The sequence below is a fragment of the Palaemon carinicauda genome, chromosome 24 (assembly GCF_036898095.1).
Source record: "Palaemon carinicauda isolate YSFRI2023 chromosome 24, ASM3689809v2, whole genome shotgun sequence".
Lineage (NCBI taxonomy): Eukaryota > Metazoa > Arthropoda > Malacostraca > Decapoda > Palaemonidae > Palaemon > Palaemon carinicauda.
Genome location: NC_090748.1, coordinates 70,615,044 through 70,637,083, shown reverse-complemented (window position 1 = coordinate 70,637,083; position 22,040 = coordinate 70,615,044). Strand labels below are relative to the sequence as shown.

The 22,040-nt window shown below is 44.5% G+C and overlaps 1 protein-coding gene across 1 annotated transcript in view; it reads left to right on the top strand.

The window, feature by feature from the left end:
* Positions 1–20,562, top strand: part of LOC137618146 (N-acetylneuraminate 9-O-acetyltransferase) — a 196,936-nt gene extending 176,374 nt beyond the window's left edge. The window contains exon 15 of the mRNA XM_068348176.1: positions 19,654–20,562. Within this exon, the coding sequence (XP_068204277.1) occupies positions 19,654–19,998 (345 nt within the window). The 3' untranslated portion in view covers positions 19,999–20,562. The remainder of the gene's footprint in view (positions 1–19,653) is intronic.
* The last annotated feature ends 1,478 nt before the right edge of the window (positions 20,563–22,040 follow it).

Sequence of the window (22,040 nt, the reverse complement as noted above, 5' to 3'; positions counted from 1 at the left end):
GCTTGTATCCACCTTCAGCGATAATATTCTTGAACGTCTGGTTCACGTAAGTTTCAGCAGCGGCAGTGTCAGCCGAAGCAGCCTCCCCATGCAGGGAAACGCTTTTCAGGGCGAAGCGTTTCTGAAACTTCGCGAACCATCCTTTGCTGGCGGAAAAACGTTGTTTCTGAGGCTGGGAATCAGTGGATGTCCCTGGTTGAGGATCATCTGCATCATCATCTTCTTCAGCATGGTTGCCATCGTTGTCTTGAGGTTCCTATGCAGCAAAATTCTGATACAAGCTCAAAGCCTTTGTTCGGATGGTGTTTGTATCCAAGGCTATGTTCTTCTTCCGGCAGTCGGCAATCCACACAGCTAAAGCACCTTCCATGCGTACGATCGTTTTATTACGCGTTGTAACGACTCGCTTCGCTGATCTGCTAAAGGTGATTGCAGCCGTCTTTCTAATGTTCGCCTCGTCCTTCTTGATATAGCGAACAGTAGATTCGTTGATCCCAAAATGGCGCGCCGCGGACGCGTAACTTCTACCATCTTTTAACATATCGAGAAGCGTAACCTTCTCAGCAATCGTCGTCATCCTTCGGTGGCGTTTAGGCTCACTACCAGCCTTAGTAGAAGCAGAACGCTTGGGAGGCATTGTACAGTAGGATTTGACAAAAAGTTCAACTTAAAAAGGTCGCACACAGCACAGATTACAACTTCACAAACTAAAGAACGTCTACTCAGCGATACGCGGGAACAGAGAGTGGACGACCCGGGCCCGCGAGAACCTAGATGCTGCGGGTTGGAGATGAGGGCAAAACACCAATCACAGGCTAGATAACAAAACTTGAGTTCTGATTCGTCATCTATCAGCGCTTGAACCAATCACAACCCGTCTTACAGTATATGATGCGTAGGTTACCAACTCATACAAGATCCCCCCCGCATACCGTACGTACAGTATTAATAATAATAATAATAAATAATGATAATAATACAGTACAGTACTGTAATAATAATAATAATAACGATAATAATAATAACAATCATAATTTTATTAACAACAACAATAATAATAATAGCTTTACGTATGTTATTTTTTTCTTTTGTAGGATGTGTGTGTGTCTCTCTCTCTCTTTCTCTCTCTCTCTCTCTCTCTCTCTCTCTCTCTCTCTCTCTCTCTCTCTCTCTCTCTCTCTCTCTCTCTCTCTCTATCTCTCTCTCTCTCGTACGCTTATTCGAAATGTGATTTTTGCAACAAAGAATATTATTGGATGCAGTAGTATGTACGTATACATACAAAAGATTCATGGAAAAGAAGCACATCCATTACATTTGTAGTACAGTAGTAGCCTTCAGCAGCCTTACACCATTCTAATATTGTATGACTGCATCTGATTTGCGTTTCATATTCGATTTAATTTTACTACGTACTGTATACAGTACTGAATTATCGTATGATAATAATACAGTAATAATAATAATGATAATAATAATAACAATAATAATTTTATTAACAACAACAACAATAATAATAATAATGACAATAATAATACACGTAATAGCTTTACGTATGCTATTTTATTCTTTTGTAGGATGTCTCTCTCTCTCTCTCTCTCTCTCTCTCTCTCTCTCTCTCTCTCTCTCTCTCTCGTACGCTTATTCGAAATGTGATTTTTGCAACAAAGAATATTATTGGATGCAGTACTACGTACGTATACATACAAAAGAATCATGGAAAAGATGCACATCCATTACATTTGTAGTATAGTAGCCATCAGCAGCCTTACACCATTCTAATATGGTATGACTGCATCTGATTTGCGTTTCATGTTCGATTTAATTTTACTACGTACTGTATACAGTACTGTATTATCGTATGATCACATTCTCTTTTCGTGTTTTATTTCTTTCTGTGCTGAATTATATATCATATGTAATGCAATGAACAATCAGTAAGAGCAGATATTACTAATTACAGTATTAATGGAATTACAGGTAACAAAATATCGTATTTGGGGGTCTTCAGATTTCGCGGTATTTTCGAAATTTCCGGAAAATCCGCGATATGTATATATATATATGGGTTATGGAAAAAACCCGCGAAGTGGTGAATCCGCGATGGTCGAACCGCGAAGTGGCGAGGGTTCACTGTATCTATTTTCAGTAAAAAACACATTAAGAAAAGTTTTAATATCTTTTGAGTTCATATTATGTCTGGTAACGTCATATCACGGCAGAAAGCGACCGGGCAATACTGTGAATTCCTTCCAATAGGCTAACGATTAGTATTAGTATTCCCATTATCGAAATATTAAGTAATGATACAAAGTGTTTTGTGGGTCTCTATCGGTTGTTATGCGTACTACGTAGCGTAAATTTGACTGCACACTAGTTTTTTGGGCTCAGGCCATGTCGTCCTGATGGAAGGTTCCTTCAGTAGCTTCCTAGGGTATATTTAACTACAGCGATATTCCCAGAGAATTAAACAAAAGGTCTCCAGAATTCTAACTTCTGGCACGAATATCCCTAAAGTTGCCTTTTAGGATATCACATAATAACAGGGGACGTATTCTTGACACGCCACATAGCTATCTGCACCTCACATAGCGTTTACGCTTCGAGGGGGTAAAGTGGCAAGATAAAGGAGGAGCCGTTACAAAACTCTCCTCCTGCGTTACTGTTTGAGCACTCGAATGACGTCATATTCACCGTCATCCTGGATGACGTCGCATCCGCCCGCCATCTTCATTCCTTTATCTGTAGCGTCCTGACCAGGTGTTTTTCCCAGTGCTTTTCGCTATTTTGATAACCATGTCGCAGTCTTCAGCCTCTTCTACCTCTGGAAAGTTGAGTATTTACCTCGTATATCGTATAAATGTAGCTCTGGCCGTTAAGTAACTTTTCTCTCGAAATAAATAAGGTTTTTGTTTCGTGGCAGAGCTGTTGCCTAGACCGGAGGCGTCTCCGATGCTGTCGTTCGTAACGCATGTGTTATTTAGTTAGCCAGAACGACCTTCCCGGTACTTATATAGCATAAATATCATTTTAGCTATGTAGTCTTTATTGCTAGGAATTAGTTAGATTATTCCTTCATCTCGGCGAATGACGTAGCCAATCTTGATGCTAGGCTTCCTAGCCTAGGCGCTTTAGTCTACTTTCATGCATGATATAATAAGTGTTCCCTGTGTTATTATATTTAAATGAAGATATACTAGGCAAAACATGCGTATAAGATTTATTGATTGCACATGTTTTCTTCTTCCATGATAGTATACAAGAGCCTCGATGAATCAGGTAGCCGATCTCTCTGTCTTTAGGCTAATAGACTAGTGGCTTTAGTATACTTTTACACATCTCCCCAGTTACCTTCATGTATAAGTTAATCTCTTCTTCCCTCTGAGTGTAGCCTAGGGCTACAATCCTAGCCGTTCTTGCCTTGAAATGTAATTCTGGTAAGGTTAGGCTAGGGTTTTCTGCCCCTTTCCAAGCCATTGTTGATGAGCTTTGCGTTTGGGTCAGGACCTCAGAGTACCTGTTGTGTGCCTCTAGCTGTTCTTTAGGGGGAATGTACTCCCCTGTTGGACATAGCCAGTTGGTATAGGGGGCTCTGCCCCCCTAGACTGCACTTGGAGGGGTTATGAGATCCCCTTCTCCCTGTAGTCTAGTGACTAGTCCTGTGCTTGCAGACCCTAGGCTGAAGTATATTGGATAAACAAGCATGGGAATTCTGTTGCTCTTATAGTTTTAGACGGATTGATGATGCCGGTCCCTTTACTGTATTAGCCCACCGTAGGCTGCAGAATGTACTATCCTTACGCCTGGAATGGTGCTGATACTGAAACAGAGTTCCCTTGTTGGCGTGAGAGGGACGGCATGCGCCGGCCCCTCTCAGATCTTACACAGGATCCTTTCCCTGTCCCTTCTGTCCTTTGGTGATGGCCTAGCCATCATACTTCTGTGTCCGCTGTCCTACAATCTCACTGAGTGCCGGCGGGTTGTAGGGCCGGCTCGGTCTTCAGTCTGTTAAGCCTAGCCGTTCAGCTTTCCTCTCAGCACATGATGTTCTGGGATGGCTTTTCTGCAGGCCTACATACCGGCTGGAGACCCCCCTTTTACTTTAGAGTGTTCTTCAATCCTCCCTTGGACTGCCATCCGTTGCCCTTGCCGACTGACAAGGCAGGGCTGCGGATGGGTGGAAGCCTGATCATGATATGTTCTCCCCTTCCATTCGAACCCTCATTCCAGAGGAAGGCAGTGTCAGGGTGGCTATGCCGCCACCCTTTCATCTTCCTTCACTCATTACTTTCTCTCTCTCAATGGGCTAGTGCTGGCAACTACGCTGACTGCCGGCCACTGATCCTGCCGGCAGAAGGCAAGCAGAGTTTGTGGTCCGACAGCCATTAATTCAACGTCACATCTGACTCTGCCGTCGCCGGCAGTGTATGCTCTGGGTCACCACTCAGTCATATTGTATAATGGCTGGGTTGGTGTGCCTTCAGTTGGTGACCCGCCGGCAGTCCGGTGGACAGTTGATATGCTGACGGATTGCTAGCCATATAGGTACAAATTATTGTGCCAGTTGAATTATCTCCAAGTACTAGCCTGGCCGGTAATATGCCAGTAATGCCTATTGTATAGGAATACAGTATACAATAGCCAGTACATCTGTAGTATTGAAACATACCACAGACAGAAAACTAAGGTATATGACTATACAATAGATAAGTTTTCCAACATACTCTGTGCATCCATGCACAGTCTCTTGTTGAGACCTACCTGAATTGGGGACTGAATCCCCCTTTTCTTTACACTGATTGTTCATCAGCCCCCTAATTCTCATTATTAATTCTTTGGAAATGGGTGTTGTTTACACTACTCTATCCCTATGGACTAGAATCTTCCATTGGACCCCTTACAGAGGGTGCCCTGGAATTAATAGTGAGGAAGGTCGCAGCAATTGGCTGGGCGGGATTCACACGTATGTGTCTTTCCTATTTCATTTCCAGCTTACCTATCCTAAGCTCACACGATAGAAAGGAATCTTCTATTATAATTATTATTATTATTATATTTAAGTCTACTGTGATAGACTCCAATATACTCATTTTCTTCTCCTCTCTTTACAGGAGGACTACGTCCAGTGTGAGAACGCGTTCTGCAGCGTTCGACGCAAGGACTTTTATGGCCATCTGGGGTGCCGGACGCACTCCCGCTGCTCCATCACGAAGGGGCCTCTGAGGTATTGGGACCCGCAGGTATGTACCACGTGTAAAGACCTGCTTAGTGAGGGGTTTGAGACTTCCCAGTCTGCGGAGTCAATGGACATTGCTCGGGAGAAACTACGCAAGTGGGTGCGTGGTTTCCAGAAGAACTCCACGGGGCCTTATCTGCCTAGCGAGTGCATGAGAGCCTTGCTCTTCCCTAGGGCATCTGCGGATGCTGTTATCCCTCAGCCTCGCCCGGAGATCCCGTGCATCCAGCTGTCGGTCGATTCAGACGTCTCGGATGCAATGAAGGACATCCACATAGAGGATGATAGGATGTCAGAGGTGTCAGAGGACACCGAGAAAGACCTTTTGGCTGAAGGTCAGGAAGAGGAGTCTACGGTGGCTCCTGAGTCAGAGGAGGAGGATGTCGCATCACTCTGCGTGTCATCGGTTCCTGCCCCAGAACCCGGACCCTCTACATCGTCCACTCCATTGCCTACGAAGCTGGACAATACCTTGGCTGCCATTCAGGCAATGCTGGCGATCTTCGACGAGAAGATCAAACAGAGGGATGCGGATCTCAAGAAGAAGATCCTTCGCATGACACTTCACCGGGGGTCTCAAAAGAGACTCAACGTCAAGGAGCTTCCCTCCTGCTTCGAGATCAATCCATGGAAGCATGCCGAGTACATGCCCATTACCAACGACAAGATTGTTATCTCGGACAAGCTGGGTGCCGTCCCCGTCGAAGACGGGGAATTCTAGCCCAGCTTCGAATCCTACCTGGACTGCTTCGTTCGTCTTAAGACGGAACCCGTTTCCAAGGAGGAAACAGAGCCTAAGGAGGTCATAGTATTTGACCATTCTAAGGCTCAGGCTTTGTTCGCTGGCTGCCTGAAGGACAGGGGCTACACCAATTCCAAGGTGCCGGCCCTCAGCAAGAAACATCCATCCTTTCTTGCACCCAATACTAAGGTCTTCCCCTTCGCGGAGAAGTCCTTCAAGGCAGTACAGAAGGCAGTGGAGGCGGGGAAACCTTGCCCTACACTGGAAGAGTGTAGGCCCCTCTCCCTAGCCCTACCACCTGACGACAAGGACAGGAAGGATATTCAGCTTACCTTCTCAGTCGGGAAGTTGGAGGCTGACATTGCTGGACGCCAGCGAGAACCTTCCCAAGCTATCCGAGTTTCTCCTCCGTAGAGAACAGGATACGAAGGAGAGACTGGCTGCTTCTCTCTCCCTCCAAGTGACCGTGGAGACAATGGCCGGCGAACAAAAGACACCGGACATGTTCATGGTCCTAGCCAAGACACACTTGGCGACCCTGACGAAAGACTTCCACAGCTTCGTCAGGGCACGATGGGCGTGTAGAGAGTTCGTGTTCTTGTCAGCAACAATCAAACACGAACCTAGGAAGCTGATTTCCTCCAACATATGGGGGAAAGATCTCTTCCCCACTGACTTGGTCAAGGAGATCATTGACAAGGCTGCCATGGAGAATAGAAACCTCCATAAGTGGGGCATGTAAGGGAAGAGGAAATCTTCTCCGGATGAGGGTCCCCAACCAAAGAAGAAGTCCAAAGGACCAAGGCTCCCACCTCGCCCAGCGAAACATCAACTTTCCGCGACCGCAATGCCACAGCTGGTAGCGCAAGCTCAACCCACCTTCCAACTGGTACCCCAGCAGGTGGTGACTCAATCACCAGCCTTTACTCCCGCCTACGAGAGGCAGACCACTACCTTTCGTGCTAGAGGTTGAGGCTCAGGGAAAGACTCCTCTAGACATCCGTCCAAGCGGTCAAGGAGGCAAGCCCTCTGGAAATCAGTAGCAATGAGTTGCTTTTGGTAGGAGGAAGACTTCGTCTCTTCCGAGATCGTTGGACCTTCGATCCCTGGGCTCACAGCATCATCAAGAATGGACTAGGCTGGAGCTGGAGGACAGCACCACCAGCATTTCCTCAATTCTTCCAACAATCAACCCCCGTTCTGGAAGAATACGTCCGAGAACTCTTGAGCAAACGAGTGATCAAGAGGGCAAAGTCCATCAAGTTTCAAGGAAGACTATTCTGTGTTCCCAAGAAAGTCTCCGACGACCTCAGAGTCATTCTGGATGTCCCCTGTCAACAAGTTCATCGAGAACAACAAGTTCAAGATGCTAACCCTTCAACAAATAAGGGCCCTATTGCCCAAAAAGGCATACACAGTCTCCATAGACATGGTGGACGCCTATTGGCACATTCCGATGAATCGCCAGATCTCTTTCTACCTAGGATTCAGGCTTCAAAAAAGGAAGGACGCTTTCAGAGTCATTCCCTTTGGACTAAACATAGCCCCAAGGATCTTCACAAAGCTTACCGACACAATCGTTCAACAACTACGCCTACAAGGCGTCCAGGTGGTGGCTTACCTGGACGATTGGCTGGTGTGGGCAGCATCGGAAGCGGAATGCCTGCAAGCTTCCACGAAAGTGATCCAATTCCTGGAATATCTAGGATTCAAGATCAACAGCAAAAAGTTTCGACTATCTCCAGCTCAGAAGTTCCAATGGCTAGGCATACATTGGGACCTTCGGTCACACTGCCTCTCCATTCCGTTAAAGAAGAGGAGGGAAATACAGTAATGAGGTCTGTCAAGAGACTCCTCAAATCCAAATGGATTTCAAGACGGCAACAGGAGCGGGTGCTCGGCTCCCTCCAGTTTGCCTCGGTGACAGACCCAGTGCTGAGAGCACAGCTAAAAGATGCATCAGGAGTCTGGAGAAGATACGCATCAAACGCTCGAAGAGATCTCAGAAGACCACTACCGTCTCGACTACGATTACTTCTCAAGCCATGGTCGGAGGCCAAGAAATTCAAGAGGTCAATACCTCTACAACTGCCTCCGCCCTCAGTCGTCATCCATACGGACGCATCGCTGGAAGGATGGGGGCCACTCCAATCAGCGCAAGACTCAAGAAACTTGGTCCTCCCTGTTCAAGATGTTTCACATCAACATCTTGGAGGCCATGGCAGTCTTCCTCATATTGAAGAAATTGTCCCCTCGTCCCTCAGCCCACGTTCGACTGACTCTGGACAGTGATATGGTAGTCAGATGTCTGAATCGTCAAGGCTTAAGATCTCCTCAACTCAACCAAGCATTGTTGGCCATCTGCCGACTAGCAGAGAAGAAAAGATGGCACCTCTCAGCAGTTCACCTTCAAGGGTTCCGCAATGTGACAGCGGATGCTCTATCCAGGATAGCTCCGATAGAGTCAGAATGGTCCCTAGACGCAGACTCGTTCTCCTTCATCTCACATCAAGTCCCGGAACTGCAGATCGACCTCTTCGCAACGAGCGACAACAAGAAACCTCCTCTATACGTGGTCCCGTACGAGGACCCTCGAGCGGAAGCAGTGGACGCCATGTCCCTGGACTGGAACAGATGGACCAGGATTTACCTGTTCCCTTCACCCAACCTTCTGTTAAAGGTCCTCAACAAGATGAGATCCTTTCAAGGAACAGCAGCCCTAGTGGCTCCCAAGTTGCACCGGAGCAACTGGTTCCCCCTGATTCTGGAATTACAACCGAAGATGATTCCCCTGCCGGACCCAGTTCTGTCTTAACAAGTCCAGAAGTCGACTGTCTTCGCTTCATCACAGAAAACCAGAGACCTTCATCTCATGATTTTTTCTCCCTAGCCATAAAGAAAAGGTTTGGAATTTCGAAGGAAAGCTTAGACTTCTTGGAGGAATATAAGTCGAAATCTACCAGAAGGCAATATGAGTCATCTTGGAAGAAATGGGTGGCCTTTGTCAAGGCAAAGAATCCGAAGGAAATCTCAATTGATTTCTGCTTGTCTTTCTTCATTCACCTTCATGGATAAGGTTTAGCAGCCAACACGATCTCTACGTGTAAATCTGCCCTGACAAGACCCTTACTATATGCCTTCCTGGTAGACTTGTCTAACGAAATCTTCTTAAGGTGCCGAAGGCCTGTGCCAGACTTGGACCTGCGGCCCCTCCGAGACCCATTTGCATCAGGTTTGGACAATGAGACTTGCCCTCTGAAAGATTTGACTCAGATAGTTATTTTCTTGTTTGCTCTAGCCTCAGGGGCTAGAGTTAGTGAAATTGTGGCATTATATAGGGAAGAGGGCCACATCCGATTCGCCGATACGGGCGAGCTCACCCTCTTTCCTGACCCAACATTTTTCGCCAAGAACGAGTTACCCACTAAGAGATGGGGTCCCTGGTGAATCTGCCCTCTAAAGGAAGATGTCTCTCTGTTTCCAGTGGAGAGTCTTAAGGTCTATCTTCGCAGAACTTAAGACTTCGGGGGAGTACAACTCTTTAAAGGAGAAACATCGGGTTCAAACCTGTCACTTAAACAACTAAGGGCGAAGATCACCTACTTCATTCGCAGAGCGGATCCTGACAGTACACCCGCAGGTCATGATCCCAGGAAGATCGCCTCTTCCTTGAATTTTTTACAGCTAATGGACTTTGAGAGTCTTCGCTCGTTTACTGGATGGAAGTCATCCATGGTGTTCTTTAGACACTATGCGAAGCAAGTGCAGGAAGTGAAGAGATTTGTGGTAGCTGCAGGTAGTGTACTAAAACCTGCTGCTTAGTGCTGCCAGGAACAGTGAATTATATGGGACACTAATTCCAAGGGTGTCTACGTTGGCACTAGTGCACAACATAGTAGTGAATTGCATCATGGTGACAATACGGACTGTTCTAATATCCTGAGGTGATACAACATAGACTGAACCCTAGTGCCGCGTGTTTATTACACGAGTGTAAATCGAGACATTCTCAGAAAGACATTACAATTCCTAACGGAAATTGACGTGTATGGTGGCAAGTTTTCCTTTTCAGGTATCACAAACATTTCTGTTTATGTCATTGTGTCTATGTAATTTAAATGATTTTAATTGCAAATTTACATCATATTACATATATGCCCATCCTTACTCATTTAATTATAAATAAATGTATAACGGTTTTGTGCGTCTTATTTTGCCCTAAACATTATAATAAAGACTGTGTGAGCATTTATTCTACCCTTTATTCTGCATGATGTACTTGAACAATAATATTACCTTTGTTCCTACGCTTATGCAAACCCTTTCTGGCTAAATGTAACTTGTTTCGACACTTGATACAAACTCGGGCTACTGACATGCATTGAGATCTGCATGTCTCCTTTGACCGCTGGGTTGATTACATATAACATGCAACTTCGAGACTTTTCTCGAGCCTACAGTAGTTGACTCTTCCCTGTAGGGGGCAGGAAGCACTAACATAGTGTATGTTCAGCAGATATGACTTATAACGGTATCGTCATAGGTCTCTTAGGTCCTAACAACCAAGGAAATATTGTCTAGAAGTCGAAGGCACAACTGGGAAATCCACGATACATTAATGCTCTGGTAAACTTCCATCAGGAGCCCAAAAAACGGATTTTGAGCGAAGCGAAAAATCTATTTTTGGGTGAGATAGCCATGTCGTCCTGATGGACCCGCCCTTCTTACTACGAAAGGCCTTGGCAGGCTCCCTCCCAATCTTACTGTATCTTAGTACTGGCCTAACGCTAAAAGGAATGAAGATGGCGGGCGGATGCGACGTCATCCAGGATGACGGCGAATATGACGTCATCCGAGTGCACAAACAGTAACGGAGGAGGAGAGTTTTGTAACGGCTCCTCCTTTATCTTGCCTCTTTACCCCCTTGAAGCGTAAATGCTATGTGGGGTGCAGATAGCTATGTGGCGTGTCAAGAATACGTCCCCTGTTATTATGCGATATCCTAAAAGGCAACTTTAGGAATATACTCACCAGAAGTTAGAATTCTGGAGACCTCTAGTTTAATTCTCTGGGAATATCACTGTAGTTAAATATCCCCTAGGAAGCTACTGAAAGAACCTTCCATCAGGACGACATGGCTATCTCACCCAAAAATAGATTTTTCGCTTCGCTCAAAATCTGTTTTATCTAATCTCTGATAATAGATCGATATTTACCTAAAGAAAGTATACTATTAGGACATACAGTATATTTTCTTGAAAATAATATATTTCCTTTTATATTTTAAAATTGAAATACTTTTGCTTTGTAAGTTAGTATTTTTTCATTTCTTCCAGAAAAAAAGAAAATGAATTTACATATTTTGCAAGTCATTCTTTATAGAATTTACTGTATGTTACGTGTCTGGTGACGTCATGTATCTGGCGGAAGTGCGCTGACAAACCGAATAATTTCCTTTCATTGTTACCGAGCAATCTTATTACATTCCCATCATCGAAACACTGAATAACGATATCAAGTGTTTTAGTGATCTGTATCATTAGTTATAAGATTAGTACAACTTACTGTAAATTTAAGAAAAAAGTCTGATGACATCATATTTCTGGCGGAAGGCGAGAGGCAAATCAAGTGATCTCCTTCCGATGCGTTACTATTCCCATAATCGAAACATCGAATAATGATATGAATTTTTTAATAATTTTCATAAAAATGTGAAGATACAACCAAATTTAAAATCAAAATACGGAGAGAGAGAGTGCGTATTCCTTTTATAACTGATAATTAGGTCTATAAATGAACTGTATGGAAAATGTGATACCCTATAACATTTTGGCACTGATGTAAAATTCATTATGAAGAAATTTCGAATGTCAAGAAAATGAAATAAATCAGTGTTATTTGTACTATATGTGCGCATAATAGTAATACGGCAGCGTGACCTTGAGATCAGCTGATGCCAACCGAAAGTAAATCAAAAGTATTTGTAGATTATTGATATGCTCAAGAAATTGAAAAATTAAATATAGATGTGCTTTAATAAACCACAATTAATGTCTAATGAAATATAAAACGGATTTTGAGCGAAGCGAAAAATCTATTTTTGGGTGAGATAGCCATGTCGTCCTGATGGAAGGTTCCTTCAGTAGCTTCCTAGGGTATATTTAACTACAGTGGATATTCCCAGAGAATTAAACTAAAGGTTATCACAGAATTCTAACTTCTGGTGCGAGTACCCTAAATGTTTCCCTCTAGGATATCGTATATCAGCAGGGGACGCATGTATTAACACGTCACATAGCTATCTGCACCCCATATAGAGGTAACGCTATAAAGTCCAAAAAAACACTCCATGCTCGAGAGCATGTGGCACGCGTGTAAAATTTCTATGACATTTCACCTTGATAAAGAACAGTCTATTAGAAACACTAAGTGTCCATTAAATCACTATGTATCACGATAGGGTCAACACAGGCACCCGTAGAGTTAGAGTCCCAAATAACTCACTGTTCTATGCAGATTTAAGCAGCAGGTTTCATCACACTACCTGCAGCTACCACGAAATGTTTCACTTCGTGCACCTGTTTTGCGTAGTGCTTGAAGAACACGCGCGATGATTTCCAGCCTGTAAAGCTCTTAAGGCTTTCGAAATCCATACTCTGGAAAAAATTCAGAGAAGAGGCGACTTTCCTAGGATCGTGACCTGCGGGTGTACTGTCAGGATCCGCTCTGCGAATGAAGTAGGTGATTTTCGCTCTTAGTTGTTTCAGTGACAGGTCGCTACCCGAGGTTTCTCCTTTGAAGAGTTGTCCTCCACCGAAGTCTGAAGTTCTTCGAAGATAGACCTTAAGACTCTCCACTGGGCATAGAGAGACATCTTCCTTTAGGGGGCAGATTCTCCAGGGGCCCCATCTCTTGGTGGGTAGTTCATTCTTGGCGAGAGACGTTGGGTCGGGGAAGAGGGTAAGATCTCCCGTATCGGTGAATAGGATATGACCCTCTTCTCTTGATAATGCCACTATTTCACTGACTCTGGCTCCCGAGGCGAGAGCAGAAAGGAAGATAACTTTTTGAGTCAGGTCTTTCAGAGGGCACGAATCGTTGTCCAGGCTAGAAGCAAAATGGAGCACCTTGTCCAGGGACCAGGAGATAGGTTTTGGTGGAGGTGCTGGGCGTAGTCTAGCGCATGCCTTTGGCAGTTTATTGAAGATGTCACTGGACAGATCAATCTGGAAGGCGTATAGGAGTGGTCTAGTCAAGGCTGATTTGCAAGTGGAAATCGTGTTGGCCGCTAAGCCTTGTCCATGAAGGTGAATGAAGAAGGACATGCAAAAATCAATGGTGATCTCCGTAGGATTTTTTGCCTTGACGAAGGAAACCCACTTTTTCCAGGAAGATTCGTACTGCTTTCTGGTAGACTCTGTCTTGTACTCCTCGAGGAAGTCTAAGCTTTTCTTCGAGATCCCAAACCTTTTCTTTACGGCTAAGGAGAGAAACTCATGAGATGAAGGTCCCTGACTTTCAGTGATGAAGCGAAGACAGTCGACTTCTGTACTTGTTGAGAGAGGACTGGGCCCGGTAGGGGGATCAGGGTGGGCTGCAGCTCCAGGACCAGGGGATACCAATTGCTCCGGGGCCACTTGGGAGCCACTAGGGCCGCTGTCCTTTTGAAGGTTCTCAGTTTGGATAGGACTTTCAGCAGAAAGTTGGGTGGAGGAAACAGGTAGATCTTGGACCATCTGTTCCAATCCAGGGACATGGCGTCCACCGCTTCTGCCTTGGGGTCCTTGTACGGGGCCACATATCGAGGAAGTTGATTGTTGTCGCTCGTCGCGAAGAGATCGATCTGAAGTTCCGGGACTTGGCGAGAGATGAAGGAGAATGATCTTGCGTCTAGAGACCACTCCGACTCTATTGGGCTTGTCCTTGATAGAGCGTCCGCTGTCACGTTGCGGAATCCTTGTAGGTGAACTGCAGACAGGTGCCATTTCTTCCTGTCTGCCAAACGGAAGATAGGTAGAAGCACCTGATTTATCTGGGACGATTGAGACATCTGACTACCACCGAGTTGTCCAGAGTCAGACGGATGTGGATCGAGGGAGGCGGGGAGAGTTTCTTCATGGTGAGAAGAACCGCCATGGCCTCCAAGATGTGGATGTGGTCTTGAATAGGGGAGACCATGTTCCTTGAACCTGCTGTTGGTGGGAGTGACCTCCCTAACCCTCCAGTGAAGCGTCCGTGTGGATGTTGATCGATGGAGGCAGGTGTTGAAGAGGGATGGACCTTTTCAGGGCCTTTGCTTCCGACCACGGCTTTAGAAGTGAGCGAAGTCTGTTTGGAAGCCGTCTCTTGAAGGTCTCTTCGAGCGATGGATGCGAATCGTCTCCAGACTCCCGCGGCATCCTTTAGCTGTGCGCGAAGCACTGGGTTTGTCACTGAGGCGAACTGTAGAGAGCCGAGAACTCGTTCGTGTTGGCGTCTTGAGATCCGTTTGGATTTTAGAAGCCTTCTGACAGACCCAGCCATTTCCTTCCTTTTCTTCGGTGGAATGGAAAGGCGGTGTGACTGAAGGTCCCAATGGATTCCCAACCATTGGAATTTCTGAGCTGGAGTGAGGCGAGATTTCTCGGCGTTTATCTTGAAACCCAGATGCTCTAGGAACTGGGTGACTTTGTTGCAGGCTCTCAGACAATCTAAGGGCGATGTCGACCAGACTAGCCAGTCATCTAGGTAGGCCATCACTTGGACGCCCTGAAGACGTAGTTGTTGGACGATTGCGTCTGCCAGCTTGGTGAAGATTCGTGGAGCCACGTTGAGCCCGAAAGGCATGGCCCTGAAGGCGTAACTTTTCCTTTGGAGTCAAAATCCTAGGTAGGAGGAAGCGTAGTGATTCATTGGAATGTGCCAGTAGGCATCCGCCAGGTCTATGGAGACCGTGTAGGCCCTGTGAGGCAGAAGGGTCCTTATTTGTTGCAGAGTCAGCATCTTGAATTTGTTGTTTGCAATGAACTTGTTGAGAGGGGACAAGTCTAGAATGACTCTGAGTTTGTCCGAGTCTTTCTTGGGAACACAAAAGTCTCTCCCTTGGAACCTGGTTGACTTTACCCTCTTGATCACCTTCTTGTTCAAGAGCTCCAGGACATATTCTTCCAGGAGGGGGGTTGACTGTTGGAAGAATTGCTGGAAGGATGGGGGTGGTTGAGTCCAGCTCCAGCCCAGTCCTTTCTTGATGATGCTGTGTGCCCAAGGATCGAAGGTCCAACGATCCTGGAATTGGTGGAGTCTTCCTCCCACCGGAAGAACTTCATTGCTTCTGGTGTCCCGAGGGTTTGCCACCTCGGCCGCTAGCTCTCCTTCCTCCTCTGCCTCTGGAGGGACGGCAAGAAGAATCTCTGCCGGAGCCTCTGCCTGAGCCTCTACCTCTGGGACGAAAGGTAGTGGAATGCTGCTCATAGGCAGGGGTGAAGACCGGTAACTGCGACACCACCGGTTGGGGGACCAGTTGAAAGGTCTGCTGTGTCTGTGCAGCCACTTGGGGAGTAGCGGTACCCGGAAACTGGCGTCTTGGTTGACGTTGCTGGGGCCTAGGCTTCGAGGATTTCCTCTTAGGCTGAGGGCCATCGTCCTGAGAGGACTTCCTCTTTCGAGACATGCCCCACTTGTGGAGAAGGTTCCGATTCTCCGTGGCGGCTTTGTCCACTATCTCTTTCACCAAGGCGGATGGGAAGAGATGTTTGCCCCAGATGTTGGAGGAAATCAGTCTCCGGGGTTCGTGTTTCACCGTTGCATTGGCAAACACTAATTCTTTACAGGCTCTGCGAGCCCTAGCGAAGCTGTACAAATCCTTGGTCACAGTCGCCAGGTGTGACTTTGCAAGGACCATGTAAAAGTCTGGGACTCTGGTGTCCCCGGCCATGACTTCTAGCTGTACCTGATGTGACAGCGAAGCAGCGTGTCTCTTCTTGGTATCCTGTTCCCTACGAAGGAGATGATCGTTCAGTCGTGGGAGGTCCTCGTTGAACTGACGACCGGCCACATCAGGTTCTAGTTTCCCGACCGTTAAGGTAAGCTGGATGTCTTTCCAGTACCTGTCATCGGGGGGAAGAGTGAGGGAGAAGGGTCTGCACTCCTCCAGTGCAGGGCAAGGTTTCCCTTCCTCCACAGCCTTCATGACCGCTTGGAAGGCCTTTTCAACGAAGGGGAAGGTCGCAGTAGTTGGAGCAACAAAGGTTGGATGCTTTTTGCTCAATGCTGGCATCTTGGAGTTGGTGAAACCCCGACTCTTCACTGCATGAGCCAGCATAGCTTGGGCCTTTGCAAGATCGAACACTATCACCTCCTTAGGTTCGGTCTCTTCTTTTGAGGCTGGTTCGGACCTGAGTCGGACGTAACAGTCCGGATAAGCCTCGAAGTTCGGGAAGAACTCCACTTCTTCCAGAAGAATAGAGCTGACCCTTTCACTAATGAAGATTTTGCCAGTTGTGATTGGCATGTGCTCGGCGTATCTCCAAGGCTTCTGAGCAGTGGGGGAGGTCCTTAACCAAAATCTTTTCGGTTGTTTAAAGCCGACGAGAGTCGTCCGAAATTGCTCCCGAGTCTCTCTCAGCTTCTTGTCCATGAGGGCTTCTACCATCCTGAAGACCTCTTGAGTGGCCGATGGAAGTGGATCCGGGGTGGCGGAAGTTGAAGGAACAGGTTCCTCGGATGCCACTGGGGCTACTGGGGGAGCTGGAGCGACCTCGTTCTCCAAATCAGGGTATTTCACCTGATCTTCCTCATAGTCGAGCTCTTCGCCCATGAGGGTCTTCTCCGTACCTTCTGACACCTCCGACATACGTTCCACGTTGTCGGAATCGATGTGGCACGTACGCATTGACTGTGCCATGACGATGTCAGGTTCAACCACCAGTTGGACGGTGGGAATCTGGTCTTGAGGGATCACTGAGTCCTTGGATGCTTTTGGAGAAGGCAAGGCCCTCATATCTTCATTTGGAAGATAAGGTCCAGAAGCGTTCTTTTGGAAGCCTCGCACCCATTTGCGCAGCTTCTCTCTAGCAGTGTCCCTTACCTCCGTGGTAGGAGGTTTATTGAACGCGTCATCGATGAGACTCTTGTCGACTGAACAGTTCTGCGGATCCCAGTATTCAAGGTCGCATCTCTTGGCGACGCAGGGGGCGTGGGTCCGGCACGCCTTGTGCCCGTAGAAGTCCGGGCGTTTAACTCCACAGAAGTTGCTCTCACACTTCATATACTCCTTCTGTAAAAGAAAGAGATCATGAGTACATGGAAGGCATAAGAATGACTTACATTACTCTAGACTTAAGAATAACTTAATTATATGCTCAAGATAGATGAGCAGCAAGGGAAGTAGTTAGACACATACTTGTGAATCCCACCCAGTCGGTTACCGTAACCATATCTGTAGACAATTCCTTAGGACTCGAGGGTTCCAAAGGAGGGAACATCCGTATGGATGAGCCAAGCTAGGCCTCCTTAATAGAGGAATTGTCCGCAGAGTGTAAAAGGATCTGAGACTGCTCAGAGCCTAGTGAGGGAGAGGGGAAAATAAGATAAACCTCTTAGTAATATGTAGGTTCCCGCAAGCGACTGCACTGAGATGTAGAGTATGCTGGAAATGTAATGTGCAACCATACAGCATAGCCACTATATCAGATGGTATAACAATACCTATATGGAGGTGGCCAGGCTATCTGGCTGCATCAGATTGACAGCCGGCACGGTGCCGGCAGCCGAGGAAGGGGTACATGTCCCTTAGCGCCTCATTAGGGGGCGCCGGAGACCGGTCCTGCAGGGTGAAAACATCAAGGAGGACACACTGACCAACCGAGATGGACAACACCACAGAGGCGACCGCCGGCACAGCGGCGGATCGCCGGCAGGGGCGGCGGGCTCCGGCACCCGACGGCATGGTGAACCTTAGTTAAACTCATAAGATATATATATATATATATATATATATATATATATATATATATATATATATATATATATATATATATATATATATAGGGCGGATACCGGGGGGGGGGGCAGTCTCCGGCAGTCGGCCGGTTGTCGCTAGGTAATCCTGGGGAAATATACGGGGTGGGACGTCGGCGGTATGTCGACGGAAGGCGACAGCCTCCAGCAGGCGGTAGGTTGACGTCCTAGAGGGGAGGTATCTTATAAATAGAGGTCACCTGAGGTAGTGGCGGTAGTCGCCGGCAGTGGAGGCGGCAAGGGACCGGCACCATAATAGAGAGAGAGAAAGGTAAGGAGGGAAGGGAGGGGTAATATCCTATACCCCGCCGGCATCCCTCCGGAGGGAGTGCACTCATGATAGGAGTAGGGAGACCTATCATCCGGCGGCAGTGTGCCGGCAGACGGCTGGGAGCCTGAGGTAACCCAAGGGAGGGATAGAGAGCACTCAAAGAGGGGGAATCCTCTGCCGGCAGGACCTCCGCCGGCAACCACCCTTATAGAACGCTATGAAGGGTAAGTGTACCAGAGAGGCCAGCTCAGCAGAAGAACAAGGCTAGCCCTACCACTCCTGCTGGTGCCATTGACAACATTAAACATATACAGTATCAAACAATCTCACCAACCATTGAAGTATAGTCCATTAATGTCTCAGCCCTCATGCCATCCATACCAGGTGCTTTTCCTGCTCTCGTTTCCTTTAGTGCTCTCTTCACTTTCTCTCTTATAATCTCTCTCTCATGTATATTATACTAATATGTTTAAAGAATAGAAAGATGATAGAAAAAGGTAAATCATTTAACAGCTGCTGTAACTTTACATATTCATAAAAATAAGTGTGATTGTGTGGCAAGTAAGGTGTACTTTATGAAAATTTTAAAGTAATTAAGTGTAATCTTGCTCATTACCAAGTTGTATGAGATAGGAAAAAAATTTATATATATGCGCACGTTTCATTTTCGATTACCAAAATACTCTACAGTACAGTATTTCCTTTAATTTACATTAAATAGTGTCCAACTGTTTATTATTCTTTAGAGACAAAAGTTTGTGTATAATTAGGAAGTCAGAGGTCTTTAGAAGTGTACAAGGTGACCCTTCACTAACAGTTTAGTATTCTTGAAATACAGTAATCTGCTACTAACCTGGTATTAGTAGTGGAACTTGATCATTAAGTGATTAGTGCCCATCCCTAAGCTGCCAGTGCATCACTACCTGTTTAGATTGCGTCATACCCATGTAATGTTCTTACAGATAAGACAGCATTATGCACTTCCCACCATTTTTACACCGCAGATTATATTACTTGAAAGTTCCTTGTCAGTAGTTACTTCTGATGAGCTTGATCCTTCTGCTTTCATCTTTCTTTGCCCCAGGTGCACTCAAGCTGTATGTTAGCTCAGTCACACATGCATTTCTTCCATCATTTGCGTTTATTTTCAAATTGAAGTATCTCATACTCTTTTGACAAGTTTATGGTGCCGTGTCTCATCTGTCAAACGTGCTGATTGTTCATGCAGCTTGCTGTCAATCTTCCTTGCCTCAACCTCCTCTTTTTTTTTTTCTTTTTTATTATTAAGCTGGAGTGAATGAATGTCTGGGAAATAGCCCAATTTAAAGTATCAGGCTTGTATGGAAAAAAATATGAAAAAAAATATGATTTTTAGAATATTCATTTTACAAATATTTTCTTTTGCAGATATTGGGTTATATTGTGCTTCGAAACATGGTAGGTATTTTAAGAACTCGATACTCTTCATTCTTTGCGTGGTTTGGCCGCATATCCCTAGAACTTTTTGTGTGTCAATATCATATATGGCTAGCTGCTGACACTCATGGTGTCTTGGTACTTATCCCTTCTTACCCTGTAGCCAATGTGTTGGTTACTTCATTTATTTTTATTTGTGTATGTCATGAAATTCATCATATCACAGACGTTATCACTCCTTTCTTAGTACCCAATGATTCTCGAAGAGCAGTACGAAATTTGATTGTATTTGCGATACCTTTATTGGCTATTGGTGTTCATGGTGGTATGTTCTAGAAAACATTGAAACATTGATTATCTTCAGTGAATTGTTTTTGAATCAAGTGTGCAACTGTTGTGACATTGTGGTGTTTTTGTTATAGTGTTGGTGTATATTCAAAGTTATCCTAATAGAACAACTATTAAGAAATTTGCATTACCCCTTATGTCAACTAACTTATTTTTTATATATTACACCTTTTTGTACTCAATAGGAATGGGTTTTAATGCCAGTCACTGTAAATATTTTGATTGCAAATCTATGTTATAGTGTTGTACCTTTTTTAAATCACAATGCTTAGGATACAAACTCATTGTGGTGTGGTATATAAATCAAATGTTGTTATGGCTGTTCCGAGTTGTTCTTACAAGTTGAGGTAGGGTCTTTCAAATTTGTAAGGTCATGAAAAAAATCCTTGTAAATATTATGGTAATGTTGTTTTATGGTTGGTAATGATTTCACCGTATTTTGGATAAAGAAATCTGAACTGGTTATAAGGTTGTGTCATCTCCATTGTGCGCTTTAGGCATGTATTTAAAGCTTCTAGTAATCATCCATAATTTGGGCTATTGCTTTTCATTCTCATTTTTTAATTTAAACTATATAGCTGTTATAGTTTCATATTAATAATTATATTGAAGACTTGTGCCCATCTCATGGGTTCTCTTTTTAAATCCAAGATAGTTGGGTTTTCTTTCTAAAAGATTTAAGTTTTTGTTTACAAAGGAATTGCATTAGTAAGGGATTTCTATTTAATTGTAAGTTTTTACCCCAAAGATTTATATACCATGCAGTATTGTTTATTGTGTTTATTGATATTTTTTATTTTACAGTACACACAGTGTGATTATGAAATGTATGACATTCCGAATCCTTTGAACCAGCCTTGTGAGATCTTTGGTATTTGTCTCATAGTCAGGTTAAACTACTTTACTGTAACACGATAATGACAATGATAATGGTCTGGACAATGATCCAAGTGTTTTTTATAATAATGCTTAACAACTGATTTAGAATTAATGTTCATATACATTTTCAGAGTGAAAATTTTATTAATTGAGTCTCCAGTTGAAATTTAGCAGGCCATTGTAATTTTGAATAAGATCTTTAATTGACATCATAAGAGTTGCTAGAAGTCTGATTATAATTTTATCTTTGAATGATATTAACACTTGAAAACCTATGTAGTTTGGATAGAAGAAAATTTAGCTACTTTGCCAAAATGCAGTAGTAACATAGGTACAATACAATGACTGGTCTAATATACTTTTACTTCTAACTGAGAATTGTTAATCTCACATTTAAACAGATTAGATTATCAAATATCCTGGTTTTTGCTTGTTCAATAAAAATGAAATTGGCAAAACTTGCTCAGAAAAACTCGATATTACATTAATTGCTTTATTTGTAATTTATGTACAGCACTACAATTCTGTTTTACTAATATGATGAAAAATTAGGACTTTTTTGGGATAGAAATATAAGGAAACAACCTGAGCATAAAAACAAAGAAAAATGGTGTGGAAAGAAATGCAAATAAGGAAACTTGGCTTTTGAGTAGAAGTTTAAGGAAATCTAACTTAAGAACAGAAATAAAGGCAAACTTGATATGAGAAAAGAAATATATGGAAACTCGGCTAATTTTTTCGATATGATAGATGTTCAAGCCAATTTTCTTGATATGCCATATGTTCAAGCCAATCATTATTTTTTATATGACAGATGTTCATCAGGTTTTATGGAATTTATTGCTTATCACATTTATTTGTAAATAACTTCATGAACATTAGGTAATGAAGAGAGAACTCATAGATTTCTAGCGGTATCATCATTAACATTTTTATACCTGCCATTTTCCCTTATTGGGATTAGACATGAAATGTGTTCTGTCCACACACTTCTGGTGCATTGTCTGTCTCGGTTCTTCTTCGCAATACATTTCCAGAAAAACCCATGTAAATGAATTTCTAAGATATCTGTAAAGTATGCCTGTTGTTTTACTTCAAGATTTGTGCTACTTTAAAATAATGATGTGGAAAGAGAAGATTATATTGCAGTA